This window comes from Trichosurus vulpecula, chromosome 2 (assembly GCF_011100635.1).
Source record: "Trichosurus vulpecula isolate mTriVul1 chromosome 2, mTriVul1.pri, whole genome shotgun sequence".
NCBI classification, from domain to species: Eukaryota; Metazoa; Chordata; class Mammalia; order Diprotodontia; family Phalangeridae; genus Trichosurus; species Trichosurus vulpecula.
The window spans coordinates 223,827,801-223,848,875 of NC_050574.1; the positions used below are offsets into that span (position 1 = coordinate 223,827,801).

The 21,075-nt window shown below is 40.1% G+C and overlaps 1 protein-coding gene across 1 annotated transcript in view; it reads left to right on the plus strand.

The window, feature by feature from the left end:
• Nucleotides 1–1,621: 1,621 nt before the first annotated feature.
• Nucleotides 1,622–21,075, plus strand: part of MYO3B (myosin IIIB) — a 636,303-nt gene continuing 616,849 nt past the window's right edge. Inside the window, exons 1-4 of the mRNA XM_036744020.1 lie at nt 1,622–1,716; nt 3,896–4,079; nt 4,923–5,057; nt 20,801–20,905. Coding sequence (XP_036599915.1) covers nt 1,622–1,716; nt 3,896–4,079; nt 4,923–5,057; nt 20,801–20,905 — 519 coding nt within the window. The remainder of the gene's footprint in view (nt 1,717–3,895; nt 4,080–4,922; nt 5,058–20,800; nt 20,906–21,075) is intronic.

Consider the following 21,075-nt stretch of genomic DNA (forward strand, 5'->3'; position numbering starts at 1 on the left):
CAGAGAACCAGGAAACAAGAATTCTATTCATGGTTTAGCTGATGATTTGCGTTATGACCGTGGGCGCATCACGACATTCTTCTGTTTTAGTTTCTGTAGATGAAAGAGAAGGACTAATGAAGTGATGCACATGTTCCACATCTAAGATTTTACAATTCTGTTGCTTTATGCCATTCGGCTGAAAAAAGTCAATTCCAGTTATTATCTCATGTTTGAAAAAATTGAACTTTGAACCCATGTTTGCTGTGCTCTTGGTGAAATACTTTTACTATTTATTGAAAATTACAATAATTAACATTTATGATTTAAAGCACTTTCCTTAAGACAGCTTTGCTAGACTTATTATTTTCATTTTACCGATGAAATAATTGACGTCACATAGTTTGCATGGGCCAAAGCCAGGACTAGAAAGAAAGTCTCTTGACTCCTAGTTTAGTGTTCTTTCATTCATAAAACTATTATATCACTGCACAAACACTTGTTAAACTCCTGCTAAGTGTGAGACCATGTGCTAGATGCTGGAGACATAAAGTTGAAAAACAAGAAAGTACTTTAAGAATTTATAGTCAGCTAGGGAATATGGGTTAGATCTAAAAATAAAATGTAAAAATAAATGCAATATGAGGTAGAATGTGATGGGGCAAAGGATAGTACTGGACGAAGTGATCTAGGTAATCTTGAGGAAGGAGAAGTCACTTTTATGTTGGAAGATCAGGAAAGCTTTCAAAAGGAGGAGGCATTGAGTTGAGCACTGAATGAAGAGAGGGATTTCAAAAATTGGACAGAGATCAAGAGTGCATTCTAGGCATGGGAGATGACTTCCCCAAATATGGGGCCTGAGTGCAGGACAAGATGGGGATAAATGTTAAGTTCTACATTTGAATTTTACAAGTTAACTTTCACAGATGTTGGACAGAGAAGACTTGGCTAGACAACAATTCGTGTATAGAATTTGGAGTTTTTAGTAGACTGCAAAATGAATATAAGTCCACATGTTCACAGAAAAAGCTAATGTTATCCTTGGCTACAGCAAGACAAACATAATTTCTAAAATGCGTCCATGAGTCCTACCTCAGCTACTCTGAGTCAAACAAGGGTGGGATGCAAACAGAAGTAGGATGCATAGTGGTCGGAGCACTAGACTTGGAATCAGGAAGGCCGGAATCCAAGTCTTGCCTCAGATTCTTACTAGCTGTGTGACCCTGGGCAAGTAACTTAACCTCTAAAGAAATTTAGTGTCCTCATCTTTAAAGTAAGGATAACAAGAGTACTCACCTTGTCTCAGGGTTGTTGTGATGATAAAATGAGATAATATATGTAAAATATGATACGTGTCACGTGTACGTCAAAATATGATATACGTACATGATTACATACATGTAAAATATGTAAATGAGATAATATATGTAAAGACCTTAAAGTACAATATAAATGTAAGGTATTATTAACTCTCATAGCACTTTTTGTCTGTAGTACTTGTTTTGGTACTTAATTATATAATAAAAAACTCATACTTTATGTGTAGCACATTGTAGATAAAACAGGATACAAAACATTTTCATATCTGTGACCCCTTGAGTTGAGAGCAGGTAGAATGATTTGTTCAGTATTGCGTGGGGGCATGGTGTTGAAGTCCAAAATATCACGAGAAAATGGGCTCCTCCTAGAAGCGGAGGCCCTGGGAAGAGCCGGCAGTGGAAAAAGGGGGCTGGCATGGTGAAACCATGAACCAGAGTGAGGAGGTTGCAGGTGAGATCCCAGGTGCTGAGGCAGCTGCACTGTGGCAAGGTCCAAAAAGTAAGAAGCAAAGTCCAGAGGCAGAGGTCATAATTATCAATTAGCCATGCTGCTGATTTTTAAAGGTACTAGCCAGTTCTAAATCAATAATTCTACGATTTCATTTGAACCTCACAATAATCTCCTGAGGCAGATATTATTGTCCACATTTTATAGATGGGGAAATGTCTTTTCCTAATTCTAGCATAAGATGTTTACTATTAGACGGTATACATTAGGAAGACAGTGATGGGAGATGCCGCATGTGCTTTGGAAAGGTAGTTGAATATTCAAATTGGAGGGGATTCTTTTTGCTTTTTGTCTTCAAAATGATCCTATAAGAATGACAGTTTTGTTTGTCTTAATGCAATAGAAAGAGACCAAAAAGCAGTTGCTGATTAAGTTAGAGATTTTTGTAAGTCCAAGTAAGTTTTCATAAATTAAAATAATTTCAAACGTGTTTAAGCTTAATCTTGTAAACTTTGTAATTTTCTTAGTAGAATAGGTGAAGGTGGTAAGTAGACTGCTTGTCCCATGTCAAAAGGCTAAGGTTTGGAAGGCCAAGAGATAGAACATAATTAGGCCTGGAAGTTCAAATTGAAACGACACAGCATGAAACAGAAATGCTCCCTTTGGGTAACCACCAAAACCCAACAACAAAAAACTGGTTGAGCTCATTAGGATCTGCCACTGGAGCCTGGTGGCCCCTCCTCTTTGATAGTCTAGCAGAGAGCGCTTGGAAGCCATATCATCCCAGAGCTGCCGGGGGTGGGCTTTGCACTCCTGCCAGGCACCGGTGCTGATGGTTTGGCTTTGTAGAGCTTTAATCTCAAGACAAGTGTCTCTTAGTGAAAGGGCTAGGAGTTTGCTGTTTACCATTAACCCCTTTCCTGTAATTCCTAAAAAGTTGCAGTATTGGGTACCAGATTGTCATCTCCCTTTGTATGTTTTGAAACAGGTGCTGCTATCCCTTTCCTAAACATCTCTATAGGTTTTCCAGTAGAGATTTGGGACCGGTTTCCTCGTCCTTTAGCCCAAATTTGGCCTGGGGTCCTGCAAATAGCCAAGGTCATAGAGCCTTTGACCTGAAGTCTGTCCCCAGGCCCATTACAGCTCAGGCAGCACAGGTTTGTAGATTTAGAGGAAGAAGGCACCCAGTCATCCAGGTCCATCCAGTCTAATCCTCTCATTTTACGGATGAGGAAAAGCAAACAAAGATACAATTAGGTGACTTGCCCAAGGTTACCTAGGGATTGTAAAGTCCTTGAGGACAGAAACTGTTTTTTTTTTTTTCATCTTTTTGTATCCCTAGTGCTTAGCACAGTGCCTGGCACATAGTAGGTGCTTAATAAATGTTTATTGAATTGAGTATGAGTTTGAATATGAACTCATATCATTTCACTCCAAACCAATTATCTTTCTATTAAATCCTGCTTTTCTTTTCTTAACTATGGCATTAAACCAGAATCAAGTCACAGCTGAGATATTTCTCCTTGTTTCCTCTTATTCTCTCCTGAAGATGTGTGTGTGTGTATGTGTGTGACATCTTCAAATTTATTGTCTTCTTTGTAGACAAAATCCCTGTTTTGTTTCTCATTCTCTCCTCCTCCTTCTATTGCACATAGCAACTTCTATTTCTTTTCTCAGTTTAAAAGCAAAACTAAACCAAACTTTATCAAAATGCAGTATTCTAATGCAGTTGATTAAGATAACATATGTATATTTTTGGGGAATCTTTAAAGCATCATATAAATGCTAATTATTATTATTTTGGGTGCAGCTAGGTGTCACAGTGGAGAGAGTGGTGGGCCTGCAGTCAGGAAGACCAGAGTTCAAATGTGACCTCAGACACGTATTAGCTGTGCGACCCTGGACAAGTCACTTAATCCTGTTTGCCTCAGTTTCTTCATCTGTAAAATGAGCTGAAGAAAGTAATGGCAAACGACGACTCCGGTATCTGTGCCAAGAAAACCCCCAATGGGGTCATGAAGAGGTGAACATGACTGAAGTGACTGAACAACAAATCATTGTTATTATTATCGCGGAACATCCTATATTATAAAAGAATGTTCTCCAGTCCACTAACACATTGATGATGACAAATTCTCCTCCCTACCAGGAAACCTCTGTATGGATTATTTCAATACAGTCCCAGCATGCTTGGACTTGAGTCACTTCCTGATCCTTCAGACACCTGGGAGATTATAGAGACCATTGGGAAAGGCACATATGGAAAAGTCTATAAAGTAACAAATAAGAAAGATGGGAGCCCTGCAGCTGTAAAAATCCTGGATCCAATCAGTGTAAGTAAAATTAGCAACAGCAATCACATGGTGTTTTTTTTCCCTTTTTTTTAATGCTCACTGAAGTTTCCACTTATTTTCCTGGCCCTTTGTAAAGGTACACATTTTCCTGAAACCCAGCAGGGACTTGAAAGCATTTTAGAAAGGGTAATGAGTTGTAATCACAACTAAGAGAAAGAGACACGGCTAGAAATTTCCCTGGTTTGTATCTTATTGACAGTTCTGTTGTTGCTATTGTCAAGGTGTGACCCCTGGATTCTTTCCTTTTGAAATCTTTCCATTTGAAACACTGACTTGTGTCACTCATGGGCTATTGGATGGTGGCAGTATAATTACAAAATGACCCCAACTCAAAACATTCAGACATATTGCGTTGACAGCGTAAAGGAATAATACATGTGCTTGTTTTCTTCCTCAGCAGGGTGAAGAAAATTAAGCCTTTTTTTTTTTTTTTTTTTTTTTTTTTGCTGCAGTGTACTAGACACCAAGGGTATAACGTGGCCTGCTTTGTGCATAATGAGGTTATGTGTATCCTGTCCTGCATTAGGCCTCTTGGAGCTAAGCATCTGACTGCATTGATAATGCAGTTAAAAAAAATCTCAGAGGAAAAATACAATCATACAAAGTCCTACTATTAGCATGATGATGGGTGATTCTTAATCAGGACCTAAATGTTTGCATATTTTTAAGCCAAAATGTTTTAGAGACATTGTGATGATAGCAGCATTCAAATTATTGTGCAGATAGACTTCATTAAATATTTATTTGTCTTTGATGACAAATTTGTCATCTCTCCTTGGAGAGATGGACTTGATCCAACATATGCTTTTTCCTCCTATTTAGGATATGGATGAAGAGATTGAGGCGGAATACAACATTTTACAATTTCTTCCCAACCATCCAAATGTGGTAAAGTTTTATGGAATGTTTTATAAAGCTGATCAGCACGTGGGCGGACAGCTATGGCTGGTCCTAGAGGTAAGAGGGGATGGGTTGGGCATGCTGAAGCTAGAGGTATTAGGTACCAGCACCAGTAGTGTTCATGTTCAACTTACGAGGAAACAGATACTTTCTTTTGGAAATAATATTTTGCAGTGACAATTTGGACAATCATTTGTACTTGTTATCCTTTTTCTAATAGACCCTTATGAAACACAGTGGTCTTCAAAAAATAATTAAGTCAATTCCCTTCTATGTATTAAGCACATCTTGTTACTTAAAGCATTTGCCTATCTTGGTCTTCAAGTCTTGGAATTCTTGTTTCTAAACCAGCATGTACAATAGCAGGAAGGGAAGGCTTTTGACTAGCAAAGACACTTTTCCTCCAAAGGCTCAGAAAACGTGGATAGGAATCTTACTTTTGCAAACTTGATAACCCAAATTCCATTTAATCTGCAAAAATTGCATTGGCTTCACTCACATGTACTAGTTTTGTACCACTCTTTTCCTTCCCCTCTATGTGGTTAAGATAAAAGATCATTAGTGTCTGGATACAGGGGAAGAATTTCTCCATTACTTTTGACTAGTGGCTCAATGCTCTTTAGCCCCACCTGGACATCTTTAGACCTTGGGCTTCTAGACCAATGCTTATTTTCAGGGAACAAATGTAGGCCACACATGTGAAGTGCTGGAGCCCCTTGGAAGAAAATTAAAATTGGAAAGGCAGATTGCCTAATTTCCCTTTTAGGCTCTTCATTCCTTTTAGTTCTACTGTCTGATTTTGTATACGCCTCAGGACTGCGCTAATTGGCCGTGCTAGTGTATAGATTGACTTTGTGAGAAGCAGATTGGAACTCTGAGGGATGAACAGGTTGAAGGGAAAGAGGCTTCACCATTTCTGTCCCATTAATTGTCTTCACCTCCCAACCTGGGATGTTGAGGGGTTTGGCATCCAAGAAACCTGTGACTATTTGGCTGACTAATCAGTTTATATTAGAACATTCATGTTTTATCCTCCTATGTTTCTGAAACTGTATTTTTACCCTAGAAGCATGCTTTAAAACAAAAAATAGTTCCCTCCCCCCCCCCAAATTGGAAAGTATCATTTCTGGAATTGAAGATTCAGTTGTTGTCCATGCTTTTACATTGCAAGGTCTAAGTCTTGGATCAGTAAGTCTAAGTTTCTGCTTGTTTGTTCTGGACTTCTAAAAAGATAATGTAGGGGAGATGCCTTTTAGGAATTTCCTAGTTTCTGTTATTCAAACTGAAGAATTTTCAGGTACCTTTATTTCTGCTCTAGCCTGGTGGTCAGACCTCCTTGCAAATGTTGTGATCAGACTAGCCAGCTGAGATGTGTTTACTAGATCAATTCTCAAATGAATGTTGTTTGTTAAGGATAGTAACCAAATGGTGACCCTCACAAATGTAGATTGGGTATCTCTGAAAAGGCTCCCTGTGCCTGTGTAAAATGAGAAGCAGCCTAAAAGTGTGTGCTGATCCCTAGACAAACTTTACCCCACTGTCTCATGTTCAGAGTCAGATAATTAGGCTGCCCTGAATTATGCAAGCACCTCTGCAATATAATATCCTTGGGATTTATGACTTCAGCATAAAAATTGTTCTTTGGATGGGCCAGACTTGTTGGCATAGTTATTGGGAAGTTCTGGGGTCCTTTCTTTGCTGCAATTAAATCACACAGGTCATCTGCTGGATTGGTAGCTCCAGTCTCTTCAATGGCTGTGATTTCATATAGAATTATAGAATGAGTCATAGGCTAATATTATTCAGAGCTGGAAGGATCCTTAGAAATTGTCTAATCCAACCTCCTCACTGATGAGTAAACTGAGAGGCTAATTTACTTGCATAATTTCTCACAGACAGTTAATGGCACACTTAAGTCTCCAACTTGGGTTTCCTGACTTCCAGATCAGAGATTTTTCCATGATGCCACACTGCTTTATCATAGACTAAAGTTTGTCACCATTTTGGTATGCCTGGAATTAGTCCACCTTCTGGTCTTTCCCTGCCTCAAGTCTTTTTCTGCTCTAGTCCATCCTCCATGCAGCTTTGGAAGAGATCTTCGTAAAGCTGATGTTGCTTGTTAAGGATAGTAACCAAATGGTGACCCTCACAAATGTAGATTGGGTATCTCTGAAAAGGCTCCCTGTGCCTGTGTAAAATGAGAAGCAGCCTAAAAGTGTGTGCTGATCCCTAGACAAACTTTCTTTCCCCATTCAATAAACTCCATTGGCTTCCTTTTACCTCCAGGATCAAATATAACATCCTCTTTTTAGCTTTTAAAGCCCTTCATAATCTAGCCCTTTCCAACCTTTCTAGTCTTCTTATACTTTAATCCCCTCTGGGTACTATACAGTCCAGCAACACTAGCCTCTTTGCCTTTCCTCTGTCTCCTGACCCTCTGCATCTTCACTGGCTGTCCACCATGCCTCATCTCTGACTCCTGCCTTCCCTGACTTCCTTCCAGTCTCATCTAAAATCCTACAAGAACCCTTTTTTTATCCTGCTTAATTCTAGAACTTTTCCTTCTGATATTGTCTCCCATCTACTGTGGATATGTGTTGTGTAAACTTAATTGTTCACCTGTTGTCTCCCTCCTTAGATGAAGAAGCTATTTTTGCATTTCTTTGAATTCCCAGAGCTTAGCTCGTGCCTGGCACATAACAAGTTCTTAATAAATGCTTGTTGACTGACTGACTGACTCTATTTGTGGTAGAGAGTAGGATTTTGGACTTGTCTTCTGTCATATGCATAGAATTAGTAGAACTCCTTGGAATAGACTGGCTAAATGCCCCTGGTGAGAACCACTTTAAGGCAGGTAGCAGCCCATTGCTGTTTCTGCCTCTAAGTACGGATCACTGAACAAGTGTCCAGTTACCGCATAGACTAGTTTCCCCCATAAGTCCATAAAATAGCTATTCTCCTCTCATAGGCTGAAAGACATTAGTGAATCTAGAGTTTCTAAATCTTTGTCGATGCTTAATTATCTGCAGTTTTAATTTTCCTCCATTTAAAATTTATTTAGTTTTAATTTATGAATAAAACAAGCATATGAAACTGCAAATCTATTATGTACAACTTGCTATTTCTTTTAAATATATAATTCCCTCCATTTTTGCTCATCTTTCAGATACATTGTCGATGGAGCCAGGGACATAGGAAGTTTATTCAGTTAATTTGAAACTCTGATATGTCCGGGTGCTGCTATTATTTCCAATAAATAATATAATTTGGGATCATGAGGATTTCTTCCTTTTCTTTTTAGGGGTATGGATAGAAATAGGGACTGGACCTGTGACTTCATTGATACAGGATTCTTTCAGATTCTTTCTAACAGCGTAGGTTGGCCCTATCTCTGTAACTCAGAGACTTAGACAGTTGTCTAAGGCACCAGGAAGTGAACAAAGGCACACAGCAGGTGTGTGTCAGAAGTGGAACGTGAACTCAGGCCTCTCTGATTCCAAAGTCATCTCTCTGGTCCCCAGGCCATGCTGCTTCTTTTCCTATTAAAGCCATTCAAAACTCACTCTTGGCTTCTGCTTAGCCAAAATCTTTATTTCTAGGCCTGCCTTTATGTATATGTAAAGTTGATGGCTACCTGACCCAAACTGTCTCCTTTGCCAGCCTGTCAGATGCTTGAAATTTCTAATGTCACTCCTTTGGATTCATTACCAGAAGGTTCACTGTAGGGGGATTAATATTTCAATTATGGCAGCTCATGAAGACAATTTTATATCTTGTCTGCAGCTCCTTGACAACCTTCTGAAGGAGGACTGTCATGAGGTTGCAGTTTGTGGGAGTGGGGGAGAGTTCTCACACCAATGAATCATAGATTCCTAAGTATTAAATATGCTAAGTAATGTCATTCTGTAAGGGTCCTCAAAAGGAGTCACCTGTCTTAACTGTATTCAGGTATTTCTAATCTGGGAGGGAAAACACATGGGTTATTAAACTCATTGTCACATAGTAGACAGAGGGATTTTTTTTTAAAAATTATTTTTTCACAATTACATGTAAAAACAATTTTTAACATTTTTTTTTTAATTTTTGAGTTCCAAATTCTCCCCCTTCCTTTCTCTGCTCTTCCTCCCTCCCACTCCTACCCTGAGATGGCAGGTAATTTTATATAGTTTATACATGTGCAATCATACAAAACATTTCCATATTAGTCATGTTGTAAAAGAAAACACAGACCAAAAAAGTGAAAAAAATAAAGTGAAAACGAGTATGCTTTGACCTACATTCAAACTCCATCAGTTCTTTCTCTGGAGGTGGATAGCATTTTTTTTTATCATGAGTTTTTTGGAATTTTCTCGGATCATTGCACTGCTGAGAGTAGCTAAGTCATTTATGGTTGATCATCTTACATCTTGCTGTTACTGTGTACAATGTTCTCCCGGTTCTGCTCCCTTCACTTTGTATCAGTTCCAGCTTTTTCTGAAAACATCCTCCTTGTCATTTCTTATAGCACAATAGTATTCCATTACAGTCATATACTACAACTTGTTTAGCCTTATTCCCCAATTGATGGACATCACCTCAATTTCCAATTCTTTGCCACCACAGAAAGAGGTATTATAAACATTTTTTGTGTATATGGGTCCTTCCCCCCCCCTTTTTTAAAATCTCTTTGAGATACAGACCTAGTAGTGCTATTGCTGGGTCAAACGGTATGCATAGATTTATAGCCTTTTGGGCATAGTTCCAAATTGCTCTCTAGAATAGTTGGATCAGTTTGCAACTCCACCAATAGTACACCAGTGTCCCAATTTTCCCACATCCCCTCCATTTATCAATTTCCTTTTCTGTCATATTAGCCAATCTGATATTTGTGTATGACTATAGATAGCTGTGATTTCTTCATCTGAAAACTATCTGTTCATATCCTTTGACCATTTTTCAATTGAGAAGCAAGGAAGATTCTAAGAAAAGTGGTCCCAAGGTGAATGTTTTGATGGGAAAGAAGAAATTGGAGTGGTATCTGACTTGGCTGGGATGGGGTCCTGAGAAGCCAAGAGGAAGCTTGAGATTCCTTAGCATCTGGTGGCATGGGGAGTGGTAGGGCAATACACTTCCCAGATTTGTGACTGTGGACAAGTCATCTCATCTATTTCAATCTCATTTGCCAAATAAAGAGGAATAATACTCCCACTGTTTACTTCAAAGGGTGATATAGATAGCATGCCATGTGAATGGAGGAAGGAGAATTCTAAGAGTAATGTTGTGGAGGCAGAAATGACATGATTTGGTGACTGATTACATATATAAAATGAATGGGAGTGAGGAGTCAGGGATGACACTGAGGTTTCAAATCTGGTTGGTTGGAATGATGGTAGTGTCCTTGACAGTTACTGGATGGATTTGGAGTCAGAGGAATGTGGGGATTCAAATCCCCCTTCTGTCATGCTGTGCGACCTTTGGTAAACCACTTAACTTCTCTTGGCCTAATTTCCTCATCTGCAAATGAAAAAAGTAGGTTAGATAACCTCCAAAGGTCCCTCCCAACCCTAGATGTATGTTCCTCTGAAATGAGATAAAATGTACAAAGTGATTTATAACAATAAAGTAAATGTAATATTATTTTTAATGATAATTTTTAAAAGACGGTGGTGGCAGGAGGTCGGGGTGCCAATACAAACTTATCTGACTTCACAACTCCCCTTAGAACAAATACTTTTTTTTTTTCTACTTCCACCTCTTAGAGACATTCAGATATATCCTTTAATGAATTCATGAAGCTATGACCTTATAGCTGGAACTTTTCTCCTTATGATTCCCTAATATCCTAGATAGCTCTGACTTTTTCTCCTGAATCTCTCCAATGATCATGGAAATATTTTGTGGACCTTCTATGAGAGATGCATATCAGCCTCTCTGCTTTACGGACCTAGAGCATTGTGAAGGCTCACAGAGGCTCCAAGTCCAGTCTTCACTAGAACAGGAATCCCCACCACAAAATCCCCAACAAGCAGTTATCTATCCCTCTTCTGACATTCCCTGTTGCTATCAAGGGCACCGCCATTGTTCCAACCACCCAGATTTGAAACCTCAATGTCATTCTTGATTTACTTTCATTCATTGGATAACTTATCTAATTCTTCAGCTATCCAATTACTCACCAAATCTTCTCCTTTCAAACTTCACAATGCTATTCACATATATCCCCCTTTTCCCTACTCCCATAGCCATCACTCTACTTAAGGCTCTTGTCACCTCTCACCTGGACTATTGAAATTAGTCTCCCTGCCTCAAACCTCTCCTCACCCCTGTCTTGCTCCACTCAATTTCCATAGTGATTTCCCTCCCCTCCCCCACCCCCACCACGGCCCTAGAAAATGGCTCCCTATTACCCCTAGAATCAAATATAAACTACTATGACATTTAAACCATTCCACAACCTGGACCATTCCCATCTTTCCAGGCTTCTTTTACATTACTCCTCCCTGGCCTACTTGCTGTCACTTAAACATAACACTCCATTTCCTATCTTTGGTTGTACCCCATGCCTGGAGTGGTCTCACTCCTCACCTCTATCTCTTAGAATCCCTGGCTACCTTTGAGACGCAGCTCAAATGCCACCTTCTGCAAGAGGCTTTCCCCTAGGTGCTAGTGTCTTTCCCTCTAAGGTGGTCTATCTACTCTGTGTATCTTGTGTAAAACTATTTATATCTGTAATGTCTCCTCAACTAGAATGTAAGCTCCTTGAGGCCAGGGTCTATATTTTACCTTTTCTTTTTATCCTTAGAGCTTGGTCCACACCAGGCCTGCACAACCTATGACTAGCCAAAGGATTTCGGGTGGCCTGTGGAAAAATGAAGAGGAGATCATTCTCTACATTTTTTGTGGGCTGCCAGAAATCCTTTGGCGCATAAGTGGCCAGCAGGTTGTGCAGGCCTGGTCCACAGTAAACATTTAATAAATGCTTGGCTGATTGACCAATCCATCAGTTCTGCAAATAGTGCCAGTCTATCCCATACTTTTAAAATTTCTCTTCCCTTGCATTTTAGTCCAACCATGTATTTGAGGAGAGGGTTTACGAAAAGTATCTCGCAAAAGCAAGTTATGTTCTGTTGAATATTGTCCTGCTCAGTTAAAATATTGAGGTGAGATTTATGTTGACTTTGCTACTACCATGCTCCCTGTTCTTCCCTTTGCTCATTTATATGCAATGCCAGATGAGAGGTCATCCGATGGAACAATTCTAGAGGATGGAAAAATCTTATTAAAAGGCACCTTAAATCACCTCAACTCAAAAAACAAAAGCAAATAAAATTGTCGTTTCCAAAATGCATTACCAATTGTGAACAAAAAACGAACAAAGAACCCTCCTGTGATAGACAGCTATTTCATTTGGGAGATGAAGGGAAAACACACATTCACAGGCAATATGCTGTGGAAAAATTGGTGGATAAGTTTTATGCTCAATGAATATTAAATCTGAAAAAACTCAAGGAAAGATCTATAGGTTCTATGGTAGGAAACCATCTAAATGAAATGTAATGAGAAGTTATATCTTCATGAAAATCTTACTACTCAGAAAAATATTTGTTTTTTGCTCTAGTAAGGCCAGTACAGTTGTTTTCTTTTTAAAATTTCAATGGAAGGAGAATTTCAGAAGCTATAAATTGTGGATTTTCTCCAATCAGAGACTTTAGGTAAGTATTCAGTATTCAATCTGAAAGTAATGGTTTGAGGCAGGAGGAAATGAGACTGGAATTTCAAAAGAATTCCCCATATTTCTGCACCTGACTGAAGAATTAATATATTTTAAAATCCAGAACTTTCCCAGAGTTGTAGGTTTTAGGCTTTAGGATAAGGTCTAGACAAGGATGACTCTAGAACTTATAGGAATAACTCCAAAAGACTTCTCTGACCCAACATCTTCATCTTCCAGCACCCCAAATTCACATTTTAGTTACTTCTATTGAAAGTATTGAAAATCACTTGTAGGAGACAAAAATGTAACCCGGGAGGGAAATGCATTAAGCCATTGTCACCTGCATTACATTATAGTGAATTTGTTTATCACATTTCGAGTCATTAACTTAGGCAGTCTAGGTTAAAATGGTAAAGAGGCAAGGCTGGTTTTGACTGAGGGAAAGTGAATTGGGAAAGATTTGGAGGCCTATGTGAGACAGGAGACCCCATAGTAGAAGAGAATGGGAATCCTGGGGCCAAGATGAGGAGGAAACCAGGCACTGGGGAGTGATGCCAGTAGCAAAAGGCTTAGTTAGGAAAGAAGGTGCTGAAAAGTAGCATGGTATAGGGGAAATCTCTTGCTCTGGAGTCAAAGGACCTAGGTTCCCCTCTCCTAACTAACTTCTCTGGGTGTCGGTTTCCTCATCTGTAAAAATATGGGACTAGGAGACTTCTGGGATTCCCTCCAGTTTTAGTTCTATGGAGTCTTCTGTTTGCCATTTTGTTGGTGGTGGGGGGAGGGGGAGGAGGATGGACCTTAAAGCAAAGTTGGTTTTTTTACTTTTTTTGGAAGGATCTCCCATTGCTACAAAGTCATATGTGATGATCGCAGAGTCTTCAGGTTTCCACCTGGGGCCTGCAGAATTCTCCTATGAATGTTTTAAAAAATTTGATGTGGAGATTAAATGATTTTTTCTATTTCTCTTGGGTCTAGACAAAGAATAACGCTCATTAAATTCAAGATTCGCTAAGCAGCCACATCATCCTGATGATGATTAGAGCGTAGGGAGGATTGTGGGAATGGAAACATGCTCCTTCCCCTGAAACAGATTGTCAGTTGTGTGGGAGGGAATGAATCGGCTGCCACTTTTTCAAGCTTCAGGGGTGGAGGAGGAGGCTTGGTTGCCTCCTCTCTTCCTCCCCCCAAATCCAAGGGGGCTATTTTATTTTATGCATTTATAGATAGTTCCCTGGTGTGCCTCCAAGGTGATTCACCCTTTTTTGTTAAGCAACGTCAGCTAGAATTTCTCTTCTCTGGCTAGGGTTAGGCGCTGTGCAGCCCACCCCCTGCAATTTCAGAGTTCTATGGTGGGATTGTCAACTTTCATGGACACCTTCCTCCCAAGGGCCTCAGAGCAGTTTAATTGCATGTTTATCAGATTCACTGGAAAGCAGGCAGGCAGGCAGGCAGACCCTCAAACACTGACATTTAAGCAAACAAAAGACACCTGCGTAATGAGAGCCCCTCATTGTTCTCTGGTCTGCAGCTGAGTGTTGATTGTGGTGACAAAATGAGTGCTCTTAATTCTTACATGGGCTCTGGAGGTACGGAAAAAAAGTTTATAGGTCAGCTTGCTGGATATGATATATTGCTGAGTTAGGGCTCTGTGGCAGGATGGGCTGTTTTCAAAGTAGGGCAAGTGAGATGCTATAATGTGGTTTGGGGGAAAAATCCCAGGGATACTCTGACCATAACATAGCATTTCATTTATGTTTCCTCCCTATAGTTTTAAGAGAAGAATTGTGAATTGTTCTGGGGTGTGCCTGATGTAGATGAGCACCTAGGCTATAGGTCTGTGATAATGAAAATACTGTCACGCTCCGTGTTTGAAGAAAGACCCATCTTTTTCTTCAAGGACTTAAAGAAATTTACAATAGGAAGAACATTGGCTCTGAAGTTAGAGGGTCCGGGTTTAAATCCCACCTCTGATCCTCTCTATGTGACCTTGGGCAAGTCACTTAACCCCCCTGGGCCTGAGGCTCCTCATCTGTAAAATAAGGGTGTTGGACTAGATGACTTTTGGGGTCCCTTTCAGGTCTAAATCTATGATCCTATGGAAAGTTGGTGCACGCATTTCTTCCTACTCAGCTTAGGCCAGATGAGGGCGAGGGAAGAGGAGGGGACTGTCCACCCCTTTCTCCCCCTTTCCCCCTTCTCCAGAATCTCCTCAGTGAGCCTCTGGATCATTTATTGCTCCCTGGGTTTCCCAGTCACCGTGGGGCAAGGGAGACAACACTTGTATTTGGAGGGTGGTATAAGTACTATTTTTAATGTTTACATTAAAGGTTCCTGAGCTATCTGGCTAAAAGCATTTCTTACACTTGTTACTATGGAAACAAAGGACACATTTTGACCTTTGTCTCAGTACCAGGTGCACATTTTACATGCTAGTGAATGGAATTACTTGACGTTCTTGTAAAATCTATCCTGGGTGGTCAACTCCTATGGGGGTTATTTTGCACAATGCTGAGGGTTGGTGCTCATCTCTGTGATTAGTTGGCTAGATAATCTGATAAACAGACACACGAAAAAGTGTAAATAACTTCTCCCATGTTTGTTTTTGAGAATGATTAAGTCCGAAGGAGAGAGTAATGTGGGATTTTAAAACACAGAAGCAGATTCGGGGTAGGGGTGAGGGAGACATTATCTGGATAAGGAATTATTTGGCTTATTGAATCTTAAGGCCCAATAATGTGAGACTATGTAGATAACTGCCTAGTCTGCGTACATCTGAGGACCCCCTGGTCCCTCTGTATTCCTGATGGTGTATCATGGAACTGAAAGATGGGATAGAATAAAGTAGTTGTCAATCTAAAATAAAGAGGACTGGAGACAGCTGGGTGGCTCTGGAGTCAGGAATACCTGAGTTCAAATCAGTTCCTCAGAACTTACTAGTTTTCTGATCCCAGGCAAATTACTTACCTCTGTTTGCTTTAATCCCCTGGAGAAGGAAATGACTAATCATTCCAGTATCCTTGCCAAGAAAACCCCATGAGTGGTAGGGTCCATGGGGTCATGAAGAATCTGACATGACTGAACAACAGTACTGGAGTGAGTGCCTGTGAGGAACAGAAGGAACAGGGTTTAAATACACTTCAACAGGGAGGGTGGTAGTCTCCTGGAAGGCATAACCTTCCAAGCTGCTACTTAAGTTGTTTTGCAAAATAACCAAAAGTCTGAAAGTCTGCAGAGAAGGCTGGGGAGGCTCAGAGAGTGGTGACATTTGGTCAGAACAGTGGGCAACTTGTGCAGCAACAGGAAGTTTCCAGAGAGACCACAAGATCGACTCTAGCTGGTTCCAACCTGCTCTGCCCATGGGGGTCAGGCAGCCAGCCCCTCTGATGGGGCTGTATTCAACAAAGTTCTTTTGTTCTTTTTTTCCCTTCCCAGGCAGGTATCCACAAAGCTCAATTGGGAGCTAGGGTTTTGTCTTCCCTCTGGCTTCATTCTTGTGATATCCTGTCTCCTCAAGTCCCTACAGGAGTGTGCAAAGAGTATTAGCAATCGTTTGGGTGATGATCTCTTTCCCAAGCCTTGATTGGAGAAACTGTAACAGCAAGAACCTTCAAATGGGAGATTATGGGAGAGCCCCAGGCTTAGTTAGACAGGACCTGGGTTAGTTACTTCCATTACTTCCACAAGTCTCTGTATTCACGTATGTAAGTTGAGAGGGTTGGAATAATATAGTATCTAATTGCCTAATATAGTTTCAGTGGAACTACACACATTTCTAGATTAGATAGTTCTACCATTCTTTGACTCTGGGTGGTACACCAGCCACCCTTAGGTGCTTTTTAAACACTAGATTACTAGATTATATAGATAATAGCTTATATATTGTTTCACAGGTAACACACAGGTAACATTGACTATGCCAACGTAAGACAGGTAGAGACACTAGCACAGGTTCATTCTTGATCCAGGCAGACAGGAAGACAGGAATGGAGTCATAATAAGGGGTTAAATAAGCTGGCCTACTTTATTCTAGTCTAGTCTTCTCAAAGAGAGTTCCTGATAATGGGAGCACCAACTCCTACAGGACGACCTAATCACCCTTCTCACTGGGGCTGGCAACAAGTGGGGGGCAACTAGCCCTACATCTTGATGGGGTCAGTTGAGATAGGCACAGTATTCCAGCTTGTGCACTCCCCTAAATCCCCCCCCCACTCAATGTGGGCCAGTTGAGGCAGGTACATGCATTCCTCTCTGCATTACCCAAACCCCAAATCTCCACTTACTGATCAGTGCCCACTTGCTTTATAGGGCAACAGACAAAGCATCTTGCCAACATTAAGTTCACAAGTTTTACATTAGCTCATTCCTATATCTCACTGTGCAGTCACGGTGGGTATTTGCCAGCTGAACTCAAATGTTTATATTATTTATAAATATAACTCATTATATAACATTGTGCAAGCGTGGTGGAGATGTTTATAAGTCATGAGCCTGGGAATTATGATCTAGCACCTGGAAACTAGAGATTATAGCCGTGGACCCTGGGAACTAAATTCTAAGAAGGAATAACAAAAATCCACCTTACACACTGAAATCTACCTTATATGCATATATAATGGCTAATATTTACATAGTGCCTACTATGTACCAGGCTTTTACAAATATTATCTCAGTCCTTACAACAATCCTGAGGCGGGGTAGGTGCTGCTGTTACTTCCATTTTACAGACGAGGAACCTGAGGCAGGTGGAGGGGGTCACACAGGTAATATGTGTTTGAGACTGAATTTGAACTCAGGGCTTCCTGACTCCAGGCCCAGCATTCTAACCACTGTACCACCTAGCTGCCCCAGAGATTTAAACCTCAAGGGTTGTTGCTGTTGCTGGTCCTTCATTCTCAGAGAGGACCAAAGACATCAGGAGGGTGATGACTTGACTTGAAAGTGAATTGGATTTTGACACATATCAGCTTCATGTTGGTTGTGTAATTGATCGTTCTTACAACCCTATTGGGGATGGCAGGGTGGGGTGAGTAGTCAGTAAGATTTCTTTTCTCATTAAGGTATTTTTAAGATACTTAATTATTTCATGCTAATGCACTTGTAGAATAGGGCAATTATTTTATCTCAAGATTTTATATTCATTTTGATGTTTCCCTACCCTTCCTTAATAGAATGCACTGGAAGATGTCAGATGTAGGCACTGGGCCCAGAAAAGTCTGAAAATGTATATGTTAACCACAGAACAGAGAGAATAAGTTTTGCCTACTGATTTGTTTGGCTCTTTCACTTTTTCTTATGGGGTTGAGAAGTTTACAGCACATAAAATCCTGAAAATCTCTGTGAGGTAGCAAAAAAGTATTCTAGGAAGTAGGAATTATGATGTAGCTTCATAGAAATGATCTCATTCCTATTTTCCCAAGTTGTCCTGATTCTGAGAGAGGACTTCCTTGCAAAGAGGCCGAGTTAGCATTTCTAAAGGGAAGTTATTCTTTGCTTTGGATGACACTTGCCAATGTTGCATCATTCTACATATGTACTACCAGTGATATTTAACAACTGTTAACAATGCTCAATACTGGCCAGATGATATCTGACAACCTGGCTAATGTCCAGTGTAAACTAAAATTTACGAGTATACCTTTTCCTCTTACCTCTTCTTTCAAGCATTTTAATTTATGAGATTGAAGTGAAATGGTGCCTAACCTTATATTTTCTCAGGGGAGAGGGCACGTGTTGTACAAATACACACATGCAAATATATTACATATAAAATATTGGACTGGATCTATGATTTTGCTGGTGTAGTAGGGTAGAGGTGTCAGACACGCAGCCTATTTGCCCTATAACATTTCAGAGTGGATGGAATCAGATTAAAATGTAATTGGAAAATATTTAACAAAATAAATAAAAATACAGTAAAACATAGATAGTGTTAATATGTGGTTATCTAAGTGAAAATGCACCAATAGGGATCCTTAGGTACAATTTAGTGAGCCCATTTTTATTTAAATTTGACACTCATGGTGTAGGGAACTCCTAGTAAGGAAACTCCTATGCTAATGCAGACTGTCCCCTGACCTGCACCTTACAGTCTTAGAGGCAGCTGAGCACTAGACTTAGAATGAGGAAAATCTTCACTTGAATCCTGCCTCAGACAGTTACTAGCTATGTGACCCTAAGTCACAGACACTTGACCTTTCTTTGACTCAGTTTCCTCACCCATAAAATGGGAATGATAAAAGCACACACCCCACAGAGTTCAAGAGATAATGGAAGCATCTTTGTAAAGTACTTTGCAAATCTTAAAGCATTAAATGAAGTTAGCTATCATCATCACGATCAGCAGCAGCAGCAGCAGCAGCAGCAGCAGCAGCAGCAGCAGCATTGGATTTCTTGGAGTATTGAGAAGTTAAGTGATTTACCTAAGGTCACATAGTCAGTCCGTGTCAGAGATGGAACTTGAACTCAGGTCTTCTTAACTCTCAGAATGGTTGGCTAGCTAGTATACCAAACAACCTCTTCTTAGAAATAAACACAAGATAATTGTGTGGAGAGGTTGGGGAGGAGGAGGCAAAAGCAGCTGTGGGGTTTAAGAAAGGCTTCCTGTAGAAGGTGGCCCTTGAGCTGGGTCTTGAAGGACACTAAGGAAATGTAAGAGGTGGAGGGACGCAGGGGGTACCTTTCTGGTACGGGGACAGCTAGGGCCAAGGCCTAGATGGAGCTGGAGTGCTGTGTGTGAACAGTAAGGTTGCTGGACTTGGGAGTACACGAAGGAAAGTCATGTTTAATCAATGTGGAAAGGTAGATGAAGGCCAGGTTTAAAGGGCTTTAAATTCCTTACAGAGTTTATATTTGATCCTACAGATAATAGTGAGCCATTGGAATTTAAGTTTTAAGACAAGAAAAGGAGACCAGACACAAATGAAAATGAAAAACATGCAATTGTCCTTTATTAAAATGTAAACATTATTAGTACTTAATGATTTGCTAATGAGTTATCTTAATACATAGTTCTGTTTCATAGAAGGGTATATAAATAGCTGCAGATGTGCTCATCTGTGCTTTTTTTTTTTTGGCTCTAAATGCCTAGCTAGTTTCCCTTCAAAGCCATAACCGCAGTTTTCCTGTTAGCAGTTATCCAAACTACAAATATTAGCTCCAAGTGAAGAAAATCTATAGCTTCTACAGGCTTTGCCAGCCTGGCAAACCCAGATCTATAAAGTGATGGTGGTCATCATAGTGTACAGTGGCAACTCTGAAAATGAAAGAGACTGAAGGATAGGGGAGTGGTTAGGAAGCAGGAGGAGGGACTGGTGATTTGAAAGCAGATTTGAAAAGTCCTAAGAATGATGAACTAATGATATAAATAAAAATAACTTTATGTGGGTCCTAATTGTATTGCTCCCTCACCCTCACCCAGACTTTGATATATGGTACCCCATTAATGGGAAGCGCACAGTGCTATTTTTCCCCTTTAGATCAGAATGTTTCATCTAAGCTGTTGGCAGCACATGCCATCAAGTCTGAGCATAGAGATATGGCTGCTGCCAGGTTTATATTGCCTGCCAGTGGGAACATTGATGGAATGAAGGTTTGAAATGACTATAATTTGTTGCCTCCCAGTTATCAAGTGCATCAGTCTTGCCTCTTCTAGCATTTTCTCATCTTCTCCCTAACCGCCAAACAAAATTGAAAAAAAAGTTTTTAAAGACACAATTCACTAAGAATGGAAATATTGAAATACTCCCTTAAATTACCAGAGACTATAAATTTATGTGCCTTTTCCTCCCAACTCCAAAATAATGTCTCGTTTAAAAAAATATTTCTCTTGCAGTTAAATTTTATGTCATCTTTTTGGTTATAAATTGTTGGTCACAAATCATCACCTTGACTAAAGTATCCTCTTAAGGAAACTAGATCAGGCTGTACAATGCAGAGCTGACTTCTAATTAGCCTGACCTGGGGTTTCTGAGCTGAGGATTTACCTGGTAAGCTCTAAAAATCTGAACAAGTTTGGTGGATCATCAAAAGATCTGTGTTTTCCTTTCATATGTGTATGTTGTTTCTCTCTCCTCCTTCCTCTTTTCCTACCCCTTCTCTTTTCTTACAGCTGTGTAATGGAGGTTCTGTCTCGGATCTTGTCAAGGGCCTGCTGAAGTGTGGTCAACAGTTGGATGAAGCTATAATTTCCTACATCTTGTATGGGGCACTTTTGGTAAGGATGCTTGTGAAGCAGATCATGAGAGCAGAGGGTACAACTTGTTCATCCCTGTTTTTCATGTATGCCACTATGGAAATACAGCAATATTGCATTGTATGGAAATACAACAATTATGTTGTTTATGGTGGGGGGGGGCAGTGGAGGAGGAAGTAAGGAGGGGAGAT